General features: G+C 36.1%; 1 protein-coding gene across 3 annotated transcripts in view; it reads right to left on the bottom strand.

Annotated features, from left to right (window-relative positions):
• Positions 1–5779: 5779 nt before the first annotated feature.
• Positions 5780–19370, bottom strand: part of LOC136840577 (protein abrupt-like) — a 91804-nt gene continuing 78213 nt past the window's right edge. For 2 of the 3 annotated variants that reach the window (XM_067107199.1, XM_067107200.1), the window contains 2 exons: positions 18844–19044; positions 5780–12633 (listed from right to left, as the gene is read on the bottom strand). In XM_067107199.1, the coding sequence (XP_066963300.1) occupies positions 12361–12633; positions 18844–19044 (474 nt within the window). In that variant the 3' untranslated portion in view covers positions 5780–12360. The remainder of the gene's footprint in view (positions 12634–18843; positions 19045–19370) is intronic. The other variant, XR_010853659.1, reaches the window with a different exon arrangement.

Raw genomic sequence — 19370 nt, 5'->3', positions numbered from 1 at the left:
AACAGGGTGGATTGAGCTTGGTCCCTTGGGAAGATAACCGTCTCCTTAGGGACCTTATCAGACCTAACCCAGGCTTCTTCTGTTAACCTGGCGAAACCTGGATAGGGGGGTACTAAGCCGGCTGGAAAGAACTCCAGTTCTTCCAGACGACGAGTGCCTAAACCTTCGATGGTCAATGTGCCGTTATGCAGGGGGGCATGTAAGGCCAGACGCCACGGGTTTCCCTTATCAAAGGGGGGCAGTTTGGAGGCATCCGGGACAACATGGGACTGAGGTGCTGCTCCGGATTGGATGAACCCGGAGAGCAAGCTTCCCTGGGCCTGCACCTGCTGTGCCAATGACTGCATTGATTCTCTGGAAGGCTGAAGGCTTGTAACCAGATCTTTTAGCCTAGCTTCCATTTTTTGAGTCGATCTTTTGCATCAAAGATCGAGAAAGGCCTCAGAATCAAAACCAGGCTGTGGAGACTTAGATTTTGAATCTCTGGACCTCGACCCCTTATGAGGGGGAGTAGCCTTACATATGGGCGCCACCGGTTTGGGAGCCGGTGACGACCTAGCGGGAGCTGGCGGATTAGACCTTAGAGGTTTAGAGGGCTTTGGAAAGCCCTTCTTTTTCTAAGATTTTACCTTGGGCATAACAGACCAAGATCTGTCCCCAAGGTTAGCTGGTTCAGGAAATCCCTGGAAGGAAGAGGAAGAAGAAGAGGGTGAATTAATAAAGGAATTATCCAAACTAACCCCGCCTGCCTCACTTACCACCCTACCTTCTACCTGATGGACATCTACATCTACAACCATAGGCTCCAGATGAATGTTAATAGCCGCCACCTCTTCCGCCACCTCTCCGCACAGGGTGTCGACTTGGGAGGGTTGTGTTTCAAGTCTGATCTTTTCAATGATCGGGGCGGCTAACTCCCTCGGTAATGCGGCGGAGATCCGGGCACCAGGGTAGAGGAGATTACAGATCTCTTCCGAAAGCACATAAGGTTTGCCAGACGCAACATTCCTCCCGAATCCGCCGACCCAGGACTTCAGGGACGACAGCGCTGCTGCATGGATTACTGGTTTAGACTGGAAGAGAAGGTAGGATTAGCTGAAACATCCTTCTCATTGTATGTTTCTATATGAGGTATCAATACCGAAAGAGACTACAGGTTAGTAGACTCTCAACACTTACCGACTCCTCGGACGCCAGTCCGTAAAGAGCGTAACAAATTTCACGGCCATCTGGGTGCCAAACAATTACGTCCCCAACATGCACTGTGCAGCTAGAGTGTGAGCGGCACACTTCGTGCCCGAACAATTGCTGGAGAACGGCCGAGCACCCAGGTTCCTGACAACGCACCATCTGCAAGCGGAATGATGGTATATGAGTATCATAAAAACAAGCGCCGCCGGAACAGGACCGGCGACGAGAGAAATCCTTAATTAGCTTAAAAACAATACAAGGAAATAAGGCAATACCCCTCCGGGACTGATCCCGGCAGAAAATTGCTTAAACTGACGAATGTTCTAATGAAATTATAAATGATATAAACAGGAACACTATGGTACTCCGCCGTGAATAGCCACTGAAATTCATTGTGTTTATATTTATGGGGCGTACTCGCCGTGGCGAATAGGGGGGTATGGCCCCTTATCAACCGCGACTCATACCACCGGAGTGTTAATTGAATAAAAACAACGAAAAACAGGGCTAGACCGGCGGAGATGAATTCTAACATATCCTATATGGTACTGTGCATTCACGGAACAATGTTTGACGCTCCAGCTGCCAACCAGAAAACCATTGGAAGCGAGCTAACGAAACACCGCCCGTAAGGGAAAGGTAGTAAGTGACGGAAACCTGGTGGAACAGCGACCGGTCAGGTGGGTAGCACCCTCCAGACGCTGAAAATATCACCTTACGGGGGTGCCGAACGAAAGTGAACGGCTACCCCCTTTTTTGGGATAACGCACAGGTGACGACACTAATTCTAACCAATAAGTTAAGAAGACGATAACTAGGCTACAAACACGAGAGTATGGAGTAAAATGGCCGTAGCCTACTTTTCAAAAACCAAGATCCTTAGTCTAGTCAGGGAGGTCAGGGGGAATGCCACGGGTGTGGGGAGAGAAGGACCTAGGTCCTAGCTCAGCCACCTTCACAAGACTAGAAAAACTTGGACAGGAGGAAAATAAACAGTGAGGGTACCTCACGCTAAAGGAACTTGCATACAAGGCAAACCTAACCTCCCAAACCTAATGGACTGGTCGGGAGAGTTAGGTAGCCTAACATCGTGTAAGAGCACTGTTACGTTTAGCCTAAGCAAGTTAGATAGTAAACTACCTTGTCTAGAAATCACACTGCCAAATAGGGACAAACAAAACACCATAGAAAACATTCGTGAAATGGGGTAGCCTAGGATTAAACATATCTAAATACCTAAGTACATACATAATCAATACGACGAGAGGGAAGGCCAGGGAATAAGCCTTAGCTTCGGACGCATTTGGGTACATGTACCCAAAATGGCTTCCCTGACGCCGAATCGAATGCAAAACTTAATCTAGGAATATAAATGTCATCCTTCCTTGTACATAACAGCTAACATCAAGAATAAATAATTTACACCAACGAGAAGGAACCAGTTCGCTGGAGGGGAAGAGAGACCGATAAAAAGGGACCCAAATTCTATTGTCAGAAAATGGGGGGCCCATTGCCTACATGATAGCAAAGAGGCAAAAACACGATCTTAACCTCAACCAGCGAAACAGTAAATTCTCCACAAAGGCTCCAAACTAGAAGGAGTGTATGTAAAAACTAGGAGAATAAAAACAAAAAGGTTGAGATTGGAGGACAAAAACGGAAAGAGGCAAACATACAGCACACGCGTTCATATGACGCAGCCCTGTATAACGGTAACGAAACTCTTCGTAAAACCTAAAATATGTAGCCTCTGAGACAAACAATCCAACCAAAATTAGTACTCAACTTAGATGGTGAGAAAATCTCGTTGGAAGACATGATGAGCTGCTAAAAAAGGGAACACAAACACTAAGCAAAATTTCACGTGTTCTCGCAAGATGTGCTAAAATTGGAATGACGTAGCGGTCTCGTGATGACGCTTAGTGGGTGAGCTAGTGAGTATCCTTGGTTACGGGTTTGTAACGGCACACTCAAGTTGGGACTTTGAGAATAGAGAGATCTGTAGGACGAAGGCCTGTGATAGTGGTTTAAGCTCACCCCTAGTGTATATCGACACCGTTTATAGGTGATCGCTCCGGGGGTGGTAACCCTGGCATTCTAGATAGCTTTTTCTCTGGTATATATAGCAATTCTTATACCTAGAAATGTGCTAAATGGAACCAATTTCACTGGGTGACACAGGTCGAGCCCAGAAATATATATATTATATATATATATTTATATATATGTATAAACATTAGTGATGACCTGCATTCCCTCCATACTGAGATTAGGACATGTTGGCTATTCATTATGTATCCATGGGTCAAGTGACTGTGCCACATTTGGAGAAGAGATAAAAGGACTTCTGTATGGCATTCTTTTTGGCTCAAAGAATGCCGCGATTCAACCAAGGGTATGATCTGTTTTTGTCTATTGTTATCAGGTTCATTATTCTATAAACTCTGCCACTTATTAAACACGATGGGTTTTTCAGATGTTAAATAATCACTGACTTGTATGTAAAGCTGTTGTATTCACTCTAAGTTCAGGACCCAAAATTAGTCTTCATGATTCCTTGTTATGGAGGAGTAAAGATACAAGTTCAATTTCTCATTGTCCCAGCTTCACTCAATGATTGAATTCAATGTGCAGCTGCCATCTTGGCTAGCAGCACTTACAATTCATCTCAGGGTCCACATGCCTTTGTCCCACAAATCTGTTATGCTATACCTAATAATCCTACAAGATGCCTTCACCACACTGTAGAACCCATGGTGTGTCCACACTCACTCCTGTCATTGCCTTTTTTCAGCATTTTTGTCTACACTTTGGTTAATATGGCTCCAAAGCACTAATGTAGTGATGTCTGCAACTCTGCCAAGCCTGAGAGAGTCTATAAATCAATATCTACACAAAAATTTAAAATAAAAAATAATAGAAGAATCTGTCTTTCACAAAATTCTGTCACTGCAAGATTTCTGGCTGAAGTTAATACAGCAGAAAAAACTGGATGACTTCCAGAACTCGTTTTCAACCATCATGGAACAGGATTGTTTTAGGAGATGGTGAAATGAACTTCTATTCACAAGTAAAAAATGTGCCAAAGTTTCTTCAGTGTAATCGAGTTTTCTGTACAGCTGCTACAGCATATAATCAAGGCCACCGAAAATAGATCTATCTTTTGGTGGTCTCGGTATAATGCTGTATGAGCCGTGGCCCATGAAACTTTAACCACTGGACGGTGGTGGCCTTTCCTATATCGTTGCCAGATGCATGATTATGAGTAACTTTAACCTTGAATAAAATAAAAACTACTAAAGCCAGAGGGCTGCAATTTGAAATGTTTGATGACTGGAGGGTGGATGATCAACACACCAATTTGCAGCCCTCTAAGACATAGTTTAAGATCTGATGTGTGTAGCTTGACAGACAAAGCCAGCACAACAGTTTTCTTTTACAGAAAACTCAAAATGAAGAACATGCAGCGTGAACAAGACAAATTTAACAATGTGTTTCAGATTGCAAATAATGCATTAATTTATGAATTTAAATATCAATGTCTACAAAAAACTTTAAGATTAAAAAATAATAGAAGAATCTGTCCTTCACAAAATTCTATCACTGCCAGATTTCTGGCAAGGTTCTCAACCATTACGAAATAAGATTGTTTTGGAAGACACTGAAATGAACTTCTATTCACAAAAATGAAGAGTGCGCATTGTGAACAAGACATAATTTAATAATGTGTTTCAGATTGTGTAACATCTTGAAAATATTATGAAATAAGGTCCTTAGACATCCCCTAGCAGAAAGGTCAATACCAAAGGGTTGCAACTATAACAATGTGAAGAACTAAAAAATAAAAATAAAGGAAACAATCTCCCATCATAAGGTTTCTCCAAAAAGTATCAACCAAAGAAACTGTCAACATCATCTACTCCTGACATCCACATTCTACAGAGGAGGTCCTTCATAGTTGGAGTTTTCAAGCTCACCCAAAGCAGATAACCATATTATTGTTAGGAGATTCAAGACCTTAAAAAGTACATTATCCTTGCTACAGTATAGTATTGGCCTATCAATTCATTCATGGCCATCCTACTCCAGCCTTCATGAAGACCAGTAAGTAGTTGAAACTTAGTTTCTTTATTGTGGTAATGAACAGGATGTCAGCTAAAGGGCAAGATGGGAAAGCTGAAAATAAGCAGAGATTTAAAGGAGGTCTAATCCTTGCTGGATGCAGTGTACTGGTCTTGGTAAGATGGTGACACCTTATGAGGTCAAACTCCTACCTCTGGGCAAATGTTGCATATGAAGTACAGTAAATGGTAGTGAAATAAATTAAAGGCTTTATGTTATGGGTGGTCTCAATTTGAAAATGCTGTCAAACTTGTGTCTCATTTACTTCAACCATGTCAAAGGGAAGATTGTTTGTAGCTAAATCTAGTTACATTACTAACAAGTAGAAATTACACCAACACATACTGATGGTTGACAAGAATTCTTCATGTACCAAGAGCAGTATTATTACCCTAAAAATGGAAAAATCTAACACAGTGGAAAAAATAATTCACAGTTAAATACGACGGAAATAATAAAACCAAAATTAGCTCCTGGAAGCACAGTTTATTCTTCTCTCAGAAATGTTGATTACAAACTATTATCCATATGGCCAACAGGACTTCCTACAATTCCATTTTCTTTCAATCTGCTTTACAAAATATAACCAGGTCATTCTAAATCTGAAGGAACATTCTGATCTTAGTGTTAAAACAGGATCATCAGAGGTATGAGAAAGAATCTTTCTGAATAAACAAAATAAGCCATAAATGAGTACCCTGCACAACAGAACTGAACAAATTTTCTTTGGTTGTTTGAAACCAGTTAAAAGCTGCCACATAAGGTTTAAGGTCTAAGCTTGAATTGAAGTTAGATAAGAATCAATCACTTATCTGATTTTATGGATTATTATAAAACAGCTTACCAGACCACTGAATTAAGATTCTCAACTTTATTTCAAAATTACAAGCTATACTTACTTATAAGAATTTATTAGACCAGCTCTATGAGAACTGCAATTCTTTTACTATAAGGTCTTATTAAAATACGCAATAATAATGTAAAATATGCATAAAATTTGTTATATGGTACTGTAATATATATATAAATTTTTGTTAATTTGAATGGTTTGTCTACATAAATTTCATTACACATGTATGGCTTGCATTAAGAACATAAAAACATGATTCTACTGAAGGGAACAGATGTTGATGTACAGAATTTCTTCCCCAACAACATAATTTTAGTACTGTAAATATAATTTTACAGTACCTATACTTGAGAAACAAGAGAAGATGGGGGAAATAAGAGCCCATCAAGAGATAAATATATTTCCTTGAAACCTTATAAAAATAACAAACACCATTACATGGACACAAAAGGATATTTTCAAGTTTCTAGATTTTGAAAATAAAAAAAAATTGTGATCACTACCATTTGGAAAAATGGTACGATTTTTATAGATAAATTATTACCAAAAATCTGAATAGCACAAATTCTCCTTAAAAATTCATGAACATGACCTCTACAGCTGAGGTATAAAGTAAGCAGTATCCAGTAATGAATTACTATTTTGAATGTAATATACAATTTATATTTGATTTATGAGCAAAAATTTACATTCCTCTGACAGAAAACAAATTTGAAAAGTATTTGGCAACAATATGTATTTTATCATACCTGGGGCAGAGGTTCTATGGGTCTTGATTATTAAAACTGAATCTAAACTATACTTTGTCAAAGTGGTCTGCAGATTATAGACTTGAAAATTATGTTACTAACAAATCAGGCTGGGGCTTACTGTAATCCATGATAAGATATATTATGAGGGGTCAGGGGAAAAATTCAAATAAAACCTGTGGCAACATAAAAGCAGTTTTTACATTAAAGAGTTATCCAAAGAACATTAAAAATATTGTCAAAATGAGATAAGCCATGTGTAAAAACGATTTCACTTCCCATGAATGCAAAAGAACAAATTTGTCTTTAATTTTTCAAAGATTTACAAAATGCATACACGAGAAAATAAGAAAAAATGTGATATCCAAATAAAATTGAAAAATATGTGAACTAAGATTTGCTTTTAAGCCCTTTTATAGACATATACTGGTTCTGTTGTAAAATTCTGCAACTATGCTAGACCTAACTTTGATGTTTGTTCTTGTGAAAAAAAATCAAGAGAACAAGTGAAAATTTAAAAAAATAAAAGCTGTGTGAGAAAATACTGTAGTACAGTACTGTTGAGGCCATAGTCAGAATTTTGATCGACTCATCACATTTCATGGAAAAGGAAAAATCAAGATTCCATATGTTTTGTAATTTAAGTATAAATAATACCAGCTAAATATTTTAAGAAATATTTAATAAAAACATATACTTCTACTTTTCATTCAGTTCAACCGAGGCCTACTTATAATTCTCAAGATTCTCATGATGCTAGAAATGGAATCATATCATAGAAAAAAAGGAACAACTAACATAAAATGTAAAATATCAAAATTATACATATTTTACCATCTTTTTTAAGTTGCATAACTTTCAAGAAATTATAAACATTTCTTCCTTTACAAAATTTCTATTTATAAAGAACTACTGATATACTTAATTATACTGTTGAACAGAAATAAAAACCCAATTCATGCTTAGATCAATAAACTGCACACCTTACACATGAACCACAAGCTACTTTACGTGACAAAAACCAATATCTTTATTTTATTGGTCACTCAAAATAATTTCTGCTTTGAGATTCTTTTACTCCAGTATCAAAATAACTAATACCTAACAATTCCAGGCAACCTACATATATGTAATACAATGATAAAAAAAGGAAAACCACAATCTGGAGCAAACAGTTGCCTGCAGTAACCTGAGGCCATATGCCACTATTCTCCTTTGCAGTATGTCGAGTCCTTAGATGTTGAAAAAATAAAATAAAAATACAAAACAATCGTGTTTTGCTGATACCAGCCTTCTTAAGTACATTACCCAAAGCCTAGTACATAGTGCAAGAGAATAGTGGATTATTTGGGATTGTGTCACTACAATAGTTGAGCAGGACGTGTCTTGTGTGGATTTAATCACGTCTCTTCCACTGGCTAAGTACACAAAATAGACTCTCAATCAAACATGCATTAGCAAATACAGCAGCCTCTACTTGTGGCAGCAATAGAACAGTATTTATCATGACATGCATACAATGTTTTTAAGACTTTGCTCTCAAACTCAGTTTGTAGTTCCAAACATAGTGACCTAGGAGCATGACTGCACCAAGAAGCAAGATGCTTATGTCCAGTACAAGTCACTTTCACTACTGCTGACATCTATTTCTTTACCTATTCAAATATCAGTCATTACACTTATGGTGAACTTATTACCTAAGGAACTTCTGTGACAACCAGTGTAAACTCGTATAAAGGTTGGTTAAATACCAAGGCAGCGTGAGTGTGTAGTAAATAGGCCGTAAGTTATCCAGCCTACATTCATAATCCTAGCCTCAGCTGGGCTCTCTTCATTAACCCATCTTATTCATTTCACAGTTTCACGAGACTAACATTGTATTCCCAACCTATACCAAACATCATAAAGCAATGATGAAAATGAAAATAAAGTTTTCATAATAAATAAAACCCCAGGAAGATCCACAGCATCAGGCACAGGAGCAGAGTATTAGATTCTCTGTAAGCTAAATCCTCTGCGTATTCAAACTGAGCTGGACAAATATAAGCTACACAAACACAGAAACTGCCTTCACTCTCCCCTATGCTTGCCTGTATAACCCTCACTGACTGAAACTGAGATCGGTGACTTAGAAAGGGTGCAATTTGAAACTCTTAAATTAACAGGTGCAAACTGAGACTGGTGCGACTATACAAATGTTGCGAGGAGGACGAATTTACCTGTTACTTCTAACAGCAGCTGTCTTCTTCTTCTCTGGTGGAGATCAGAATGCACCTACTATCAAACAAAAGATTTCTGCCTGCTTCAGGATGATGTTCACTCTTCTCTTATAAATAATTAAACATAAGATTTTGCTTATGAATTTCACAATAAAATTGCAGTTAAGGTACTGCATGCTAATGTACAATAACTTACATCCATACAAAGCAAAATATCATGGCTTTTTGGGGTACAGGAAAATTCGCACACCTTGTGCTTAAGGAGAACCTTTGGAGTAGCTTCCTCCAGTGAGGGAGATCAGGCACTCCCTCTCTGCGAGAATCCTACTCCTTCATTAAGATATTATCAATAGCTAAACCAAACTGCATAACAACTAAAGAAATGCTCCATTAAAACTAAAACAAATAACATATTATAACAACCTGACTCGACACAATCTAAATGCTTTGTTAACAAAAGCAACAAAATGCAATATAGTAATACTTCTTTGCCAGGTGTCTTGAGCCTGACAGTATACATAAACACATACTCACTGTCTGCGGTTCATTAAGGAACGTCAAAAGGATGTCTGAAGGATATTTCATGAAATCCAAACGAATATGATGCAAGCGACATAAATATCTCACAAAAATCAAGGAGAAAAAATAAAGATGAGGGAAATGAATCATGAAATACTGAAGGAAAAAAATAAAGCTGGTGATGTGTCATGATGTGTCCAAGAAATTTGTCTGTAAGAGAAATCAAAATTAAATATTGATTGTTTTCTGGGAGTTAGTAAACCGTGATCAAATAAAGGTTTGTTCATTTTGCAATGTAAGGAGTATATATGTATTATAATCTTGTTTTGAAAGATTTTATCAACAGATGGAAAACTTTAATTAAATAATACAGATAAAGTAGTTACTTCCAATGAAACAGATTCACATACAGTAATTATCAATTGGTTATGGTCAGTAATGAGAGAAATGAATAGCTACTTTTAGTACCTTATCATAAATTAAACAAGGGTGTTTGTCAATGAATGACAATACTCATCCATAAATAGTATGTGTATTTGAGTGAATGATTACTTCATCCATAAATAGTATGTGTATTTGAGTGAATGATTACTTATGAGAATGTGTAACTTTCAACAAATAATTTCTATCATGTCTTGATGAAAGAAAATAAAGTAAAGGTGTGGTACTGTATCCTGAATAAAACTAAAACTATAAAGGATATTCTTTGGTAATCTATTCAACATAAAATTTTTATGCACAAGCCAATGAGATATACAACTAAAAAACTTGACCTTTCTATGGCCTAATGAGGAAATAAAATTATGGTGGAAGGTGAAAGAATGGCATTTAACACAGTGTTGAAAAGATTACACTTGCATTGTATAAGAGGAAAGATTATAAAAATTTTTGGAAGGTGTTAAATACAAATCCAAGTTCCACCAAAATGAAAATATGTATCTACTTACTGTCTGTTATTGATTCATGAAATCTACTCTTACAAAAAGAAAATAATCTCCAAGATAACTTTTTTCTTCCTCTTAAAGCAACGGGCATATAAAAGTTAAGTACAAATCTTATAATTTACTGTAATCTGATTAGGAACTTTTGATACAGTAAGCACTATATTCTACATAAAAGTCTAAATGATGAATATGTGTCCAGGAGTAAAGGATATAAAATGGGTGATGATATGATGCAATGAATAAGACATTGAATGAAAAACTTACAATGACATGTTATTAACATCATGCTCTGTTATATCACATCATTTCGTTTACAATTTCTGACAGTTTTAAGAAAAGAAAAATACAGTTTTTAGTATTTTCAATAAGGCTACGAAGACCAATTGTACTAATAAATGCTTTTTGTACACATCATAAATCTACTTAAACTAAATTGCACATTAATTAATCGCTATTACACAAACTTCTAAAGCAACAATTTCCTGTCTCGAGATTGCTGGGAAAATAAGTTATGAATGTGGTACACAGTATTGACTAGTGATGAATGTCCAATAAAGCTAGAGAAAATTATTATACTGCATACAGACTGTTAGAAAACAATCTAACTGATAAGCAATACTGTAAAATCTATACATATTCAGATTCATGATATTTATTGTAAACAATTCGTTGTGAAAATCTGCTATGCAGTGCCATATCCCTACAACACTGGATGCATGTATTACATCATTTTATATAGTACAGAAGGCTACTTCATTTCTGGAAACACCGCAGACATGAGTTACGAGGTACTAAATATATTATATTTAAACAAAAAAATAATAAACTCCAGTAGATTTGGGCAATCTATGAAAGATACAAGTTTAAATCCAATATGAAAAGTAATGTCAGTTTTGTAATTCTTGGATCCTAAATCTACTGTCATTATGAAATGAGCAATTCCATTTCCTTGTCATGGAAGAGCAAAATACAAAATAAATCTTTAACAACACAAAATAATGCAATAAAAAGGAGTGCGCCAGCTTACTGACTAATTAAAGATTCTCCTATCACAGTTTGTGTCATAGAAAAGGAGGTCAATAAATACAATAAACATATCATTACACAGTGAACAAGCCTTACCTAAGAAAACTAAGATAATTTAATAAAACATAATACAGTATCCTCATGGGACATATGTAATGCATTTCTTCCATAAGTACAAAAACTTTGGTTTAGAAGTCTTTGGGGCCAGTGACCTGACTCAGATCTTTCATTACAACTTAAGTACATACTGCTGACTCAAACACTGAATAAGTTATCAATATATTCCTCATAATTGATAAATACACAAAATATATCTATGACTTGTTTGAACTCAGGGGTTAGTATGGTTAATTACAAATGTTAGTAATTATGGTTAGTTATAAAATCATTGGTACTAGCATTTAACCTGTACTGATTCTGGAATGATGACAAAATGCTGAGGAATGTAGCATGGAATGCAACAAAATAACAGTAATAAAAATAATGATTATATTACGTTAATATAAACATGCCACAAAAATTACATTACAGCCTCAGGCAAATGAGTACTAAGACCCTGTGGCAAGCTTTTTCATGAAGGTAGAAACAGTAGGAATAATTCCAAAATAATCTCTAGTCCCTTCTAATCTTCTTCCCACGTGGTCAAGCTACCTTCCCAATATTAACAGGAAGAAACGGTCTCCTCCCACACCATTTACAACACCCATCCCTTCCACAGATCCAGCACCAGCATGATGCCCTCACGCCATAGTGGTGGCAGAAGTGTTGATGATGAGTGAGAGATCACCCTCATCATTTTGCTGTGGGTGTGAGGCCAAGATGTGCTCCTTCAGGCGATATTTGCGGTTGAAACCCTTCTGACAAAATGGACACTTGAAACTGTTGGGAGCAGTATGGAGGCGCTCATGTCGACGGCAAGTACCCGTTTGTGTGAATCGCTTTCCACAGTAGCGACAGGGATATGTTAGCTTGTCCTTGGCCAGCCCTAGCAGGTCGTCCCCATAGCTCGTCGCCTGTAACCACTGCCAGAGTCACTACCCATATTTATGCCAAAACTAAAATTGTTCTCTCTCCAAATGGTTTTTTACTCTTGAGGACTACTAAAATAGATATTTTTAATAAGTTTTTTAATAAGATACAATGCAAAGGAACAAGAGAGAGAGAGAGAGAGAGAGAGAGAGAGAGAGAGAGAGAGAGAGAGAGAGAGAGAGAGAGAGAGGAAACTTTGATTCTCTTTACCGGTAATTTTGTAAATTTCTTTCAAAACCAAAAGGAGAGAAAACAAACATGCATTCAACATTGTAATCCTGTAGTAGATATTAAATTTTTGCATTTGAATGGATTGTTAGTTATTCTAAACTACTGTACATCTATGTGATTTAAATATTCAATACTGATCAAAAATTAATTTAACAGAAATATTAATTAGTTAGTCTAATTCTATCAAAGCAACTTACTGTATTTAATATTTTTGTCAATCTTCCATCAACAACATTCACTAGTACAATCATAATTAATGTAAAATAAAAGGGTGACCAATGTCATTAAAGACAATGTAATAAAATCACTTAAAACAACAAATGCAACACTACAAAGCATAAAAGGAAATACACTCTTTGGCACACTTGCTCAAGCACAAGATGAACTTTTGCCTAAAAATTTCAAAAGCAACTTTTAGCTGCACATGCAATATTTGTACCAACAAGCCTGGTAATCTACTTCATTGTGCTGAAACAGCATTGTAATAAAGAGGTGAATGACCAGTGCCTGCTATGTCACAAATTCTACAGTGGACCTGCCTATTCGCACTTCCAGATTCGCGGCTTCAACTATTCGCACATTTCTCTGTTGAACATATACAGTACAGTACAGTATACTGTACACATTATTCGTGGAAAATTCGCCTATTCGCGGTATTTTTCATACAGAAATATTCACAAATTACTGTATTTTCATATCATTTTCGTGACTATATGCACTTTTTTTGATAAAAATATTAAAATATTCAGGTATAAGCATTTTTAGAGTGCTTTTTTTGTGTTTTGAACTATCAAAATAGGCAGCTACCTAGATGCACTTTTAGAACAGTTTGAAGTATTGATGGATTTGAGCTATTCTTTTTGATCAACGTTAAAAAGACAACTTTCAAAATATCCCAGTTTCCATATCTTTACTAACATGCTGAAAGAAAATTCAACCATACCAACCTAACTTTAAAACTATGCATCAATTGGTTTTTCAATTGAAATTACATCATCAGATATTCTTCTAGTTTTCAATAAACAAACTAACATCTTTCTTGATCAACCATGCTACTCCCATTTAAAAGTTAAATCAGCCTTCAGGAGGGCATTAATTCATTATATTACGGAAAAACGATTGCTGATACGGCTACGTCAGTTTGATACAGGTTAAAAATACCAAATAGCAATTCAAAATTCTTATATCAAGAGAAAAACTTTAGAATCTAACTTTTCATTCTGTGACTTGGAGTTCAAATTTATATTTTCATGACTAACCTCATTAGTTCAAAAATGACAATGAAAAAGATCTTAACATGCCAAATGTGATATTAAGATTGAAGAGCCGATTGCTCCTGGTAAATCATTCCAAATCTGGAAAATATGAAATAGTTGTAAGACGGCATTCAAGTCTAACCCCATTACTTCTACAGTATTAATATTTCAGCAATTTCACTGCCTAAAATTTGACTCCAACACTGTCAGTCTTTTAATTTTCTAAACTCGTGCTTGACAATATAAACCTTTCATTATACATCCCTGAGCCGGCACAAGCACATCAAAAGATTTTGCGTGAAACTGTGTAAGAAATACACATAATAGGAAAGGCTCACGGTTAAGTCAAAATAAACCTGAAATCAAGCAAGAAGTAAAATATGCAGACATACCACATGCATAACTAGCAACATGAATTCATGCAAGTTTCCCAGCCTCCTGGTCAATCAAGACATAACCTGACAGCAAGAACTAAGAGAGGGGCAGATTTACCCCATAAATCGCAGAAAGACAATACAGTATGTACAAGTGATATCACTGATCCTATTACTGTAGATCCTATTACTGTAGATATACAGTGTACTGTATATCTATGACAAATGCTGCATGTCTCCAGGACAATTGCTTTATATAAATTCTGAACATTTCACATTAAATTTTCACCCCCATATGATCCTCTGCAACTTAATTTTCAGACTGAAGAAGATACTTATTATAACTTTTCTTGTCTCTCCTAGTATTACATTAAAAAGTCTTTAGAAAACATCTTGGTAAAATATTTGGTCAAGAATCTCCTATATCAATTTATATAATTTCAGACTAATCGGTAATGAATACGCCAAGTTCGATCAGCTCACCAACATATTTCCTTTAAAAAATGTACAAAAAATGTTTGCTTCTGAACAAATCAAGTCAGATTTTGGATACTGTATTTTTTAAACTGATATCTTGAAGCGGTTTCTTGTTCTAAATTGTATGATATAATTTCATAGTCTGCATAATAATTCTAAGGTTTCTGAATACACTACACTGTAAAATATATGCGGCTCACCCTCATTTCACCTAATGAAGGCACAATGAAAACATTTTTAAATCATAAAAAAAGTCTATTGGGAATGAAAAAGTAGCTGTTTTCTAACTTGCTAAAACTTGTAAGTACTGTAATTTACTACCTATTTGAATGCCAAACAGTTCTAAATCTCGAGATTCTGATCCATTGTTAGTTAAAATGTGTAACTTTTCCGATTAAAGAAAATATCTAATGCCCTATCTTCAGCATTTAACAAATCATTGATGAACTTGTAAGTATCATTCAAGTTAATCATGAGGTTCTTTAACATTAGTTAGATAACAACCAGAAAATTACATTTCAACAAATGAACTCTGTAAACTCCACTTTCCTAAAACACTATATACATGGTTCCCTAGACACTGAGTACGTCAGTGGACAAAAAACATTTCATGTACATTAGCGTAATTTCACAAGAACAAAAATACATTTTTATTTAAGTGCCAAATGTACTGAAGACCAACTTCTGCAATATTTCTGAAATGTCTATAAGATTTAAGTATTAAAACAACATACAAAACAACAGAAAATTATCATAATTTCACAAGGGAAGCCATACAATTGTATGATTGATGGTCTTTTCATTTTAATCCTAAAATGTTGTGGGGATCAACAATATTTCTGAAACATTTATCAACTATGTATTACAAATAAGTACTGTACCAGTAACAACACTAATGATTAACTACCTAATTTTCTCTAATAAATTTCAATGTTACATTAAAACTGGAACTTGAAGCCTATAAAATATATCATGAATCATGAACAAAATCCTTTCCTGTCTGAAAAAATGTCCGTCAGCTTCCTCTGGGGAAGTACAGTATTTAGATTTACTGTACTTATGCATTCTGCATTACAAATCAAGAACAGCACTAAAGCTGCAAACATATGAAACACACCAAGGAACACACCAAAGTAACTTGTAGATGAACTGAATGCCACCTACAGGGTTCCTGAAAAATTATGAACTAAAGACTTGATTATGAACTCAAGTCCTTTCGTTTGTAGTTGCGTCTATGGACCCTACTCTGGACAAGAAGTCTTCAAGCTGGTTGGAGTTTCTGAGTTCTAGCATAAAAAAATAGGAAGACTATATATGGTACTGTTATAAGTGAACAGTCTAGTTTCTCCTCCAATATTTACCACTGTTGGAAACTTTCTCCTCTGGGATTCTCAACAGCTTCAAATGCTGTCCTGCCCATGTGACAAAGGTGTCTGGACTGGTCCACGTGCTCCCCAGTGGCAGGCAGTCATGTTATCAGCAGGAATTCTGGAGTTCCTTTAATGGATAAACCCAATACACGTTTTTCCTCTCTACTCAGCTATTTATCTGTGACTCCTCTGCTTTCATCTAATGCACACATGAACGTGGAAGATACAGTGCAAGAGGAGTCTCCGAGTTCTTTAAATGGTACCTTGCAAGTATAAGGATCTCAATAAAAACAAACCAGGACTCAATCATTTTCTTCTAGTAATTAAAATGAGTTGTTTGATGATCAGACCTAAGTGGAGGTTTAAACAATACCTAGCTTGAAAAAGGCCAGTTCCAAAAAAAGTTAAGTTGCTGGAGGCTAGCCTTCCAGCCAAGAGGGCATGGGAGTTCGTTGTTACATTCAAAGAAGCACACCGGAGTGTTAAAGCAAGAGATGCATAGATATTCACATGGAACTCTCAGCTGTGAAAAAAAAAAAGATTTGAGACACCATCTAGACAGTGCCACTTTACAGTTTTCAATCCATGAAACAAGAGCAATTTATTACTGGCCACCCTGATTAATAAAAGTTGGAAAGCCTTAAGGCATTCTCTGAAAAATCAAACTATCCAGGGTGTAGCAAATTACTACACCACCTTCCCTTATTCCATAAAATTGTACAAACACTTGTGCAACAAGACCATTAACAATGTAGATCCTTCTGGGTGCTCTCGTGTTTTTCTGGTCTTACACATTTTCTGCTCATAATTTTCACACTGGCCTGCTCCTAATAGACATTTGATGTACCTCCAAACCATCAAATCTTAATAAGTGAAAGTGAACTGCTATTTAGGGAAAAGTCTTGAATTATCATTTTGTTGCTTATTTTGGTCTTCATATATGCCAAAAAAAAACCCTGCATGATAGTGTTAGATGTTGATATCCTACTGAAGTCAGTCATTGGAACTATATAAGCAAAGCGGGAGGTTAGAGAGTAGAAGAGTAAACATGGATAACCCCCAGCTGGAAATATTAGTGGTATTATACAACTTGGCTCCTTTAGAAATGTTTTTAAGCATGAGTCCTGTCATATATAATTCTGACAATTCTTCTGAAACCAGTCCTTACAAATTTTTGACTACATGGCCAACAGCAAACAGGAAAAAATAAGGTCCATCATATACGTCAACTTATCATTTCTTTCCTTACTGATCAAAACACACACGATAGCAATCTTCAAAAAAAAAATAATAATAATAAGATGCAAGCCAAATATAAAATCCTTCAAAATTCTGAGCAACATTTATATTTTTATATTCATGCTGAACTCAAAACACCATAAAGTTTCAAGCATCATATCATTTACTCAACATGAGTTGCAAAGGTGAACGTTATGATGACACACCAAGAGGTAATTCGCATAAGTGATGTTACTAGTATGTACAAAGGTGGCATGTCACTAGAAAGTTCCAAAAGGTCCGTGTTTCCTTGGAGGAAACATTCAATGAACCAAGTAATTACCTTTCATTACATATGATCTGAATTTCAATAGGTACTGGCCTCCTTCAACAACAGTTGGTTTTAGTGAAAAGGAACATAAGCTTAATAAAATTCTAAATAAGAAGAAAAATTTCCATATTCTAACCTAAATTTTTAAGTCCACAAGACGTTCCCAGTGGATTTCAACAGACTATAAAATGTAGCAATTCTGCAATTTATAAAAAAAAATGCATGCAAATATCTTGGTGCAGAAAGCAAGTAATTGTGCATAAAATACATATTCTTTTGTGCAATCTAACATTACTTGTTCATTTGTGAAGCAATAATGCTTATTTGCAACACCTGGTGCTCAGGCAACATTGGCAGAGAGGTACAAAAACATAGACAAATTTGTTTACTAATTATCTACATAAACTTGAAATAAAACAGACAAATCTTCCGTGTAAAATTGAACCATCCACTCAACCATGCTAACAAGAGACTCAGAATTCAAGTACAACACAAATGCCATGGACAAAAAGAGGGCCTTTTCATTATTTTTCCATCATAGCTACGGTAGGTGGGAAAATATCTTCCCTAAAGTATTCAATAATGATGAGCTCAGCTGAACAAAATAATGCCAAAGGTTTAAACATGTTTACTAAGCGCTTCGAAGCAACTGCACAGAAACAATCTAGTGCTATTATCAATTCAGACAATGCAACTGGAGATTACTGTTCACTTTGGTCTTACACTAAATCATTTTTATAAAGCGCACAATAAACATTTAACCCAAACTTATGATGGAAGAATCTCTCAGCAAATGAAGAAAACAGGATAGTACATCATTTAACACCTGCCAAACCTTCGAAAGAGTACCTCTAGCCACAAACCAACAACAACAAAGAGAGACGATACTGAAGAGAACCTCTAGTGCGGGTGCTGACCACGCGACAGAGGAACTCACCAAATTCTCCTCGTCATTTTTAGTGGACGAGAACGCAGGGTCATCGCTGAAAGAGCTTTCGTCCAAGGGGTCTTCTTCTTCGATTTTGACATCGTGTGACGGCGTGGAATTCCCAGAGGTGATTGTGCCGGCACTTCCAACACCACCCACGCTTGAGACAAGATAGACTGGGTGCGGAGAATCACCACTGATGTATCCCTCCTGCGGAACAAAATAGGACGTTATATCGGCACTGGCACTCAGCAAATTTATCATAAGTTCGAGAGCGACCAAGGTTTAACACGTTCAGTATCTGAGTTCGTATAGGAAGTCAAAATAAACAATACAATTACCATGTATCTGAATTATATATTTCATAAATAAAAGCAAACTGTCTTTATATTCATACTGCAATTTGAAAATACCAAAGACTGACCAACAACTTTCAAATAAGTAACTTTGGATACGACATTTATAATGACCATATAAAAAAAAATTCATGGCTTTAAACTGCTCAGTTTTGAAATATGAAAAACAGCCATTTCATA

The sequence above is a fragment of the Macrobrachium rosenbergii genome, chromosome 8 (assembly GCF_040412425.1).
Source record: "Macrobrachium rosenbergii isolate ZJJX-2024 chromosome 8, ASM4041242v1, whole genome shotgun sequence".
Taxonomy (NCBI): domain Eukaryota; kingdom Metazoa; phylum Arthropoda; class Malacostraca; order Decapoda; family Palaemonidae; genus Macrobrachium; species Macrobrachium rosenbergii.
The sequence above is the reverse complement of the archived record's forward strand: the minus strand, read 5'-3'. Positions and strand labels throughout refer to the sequence as shown.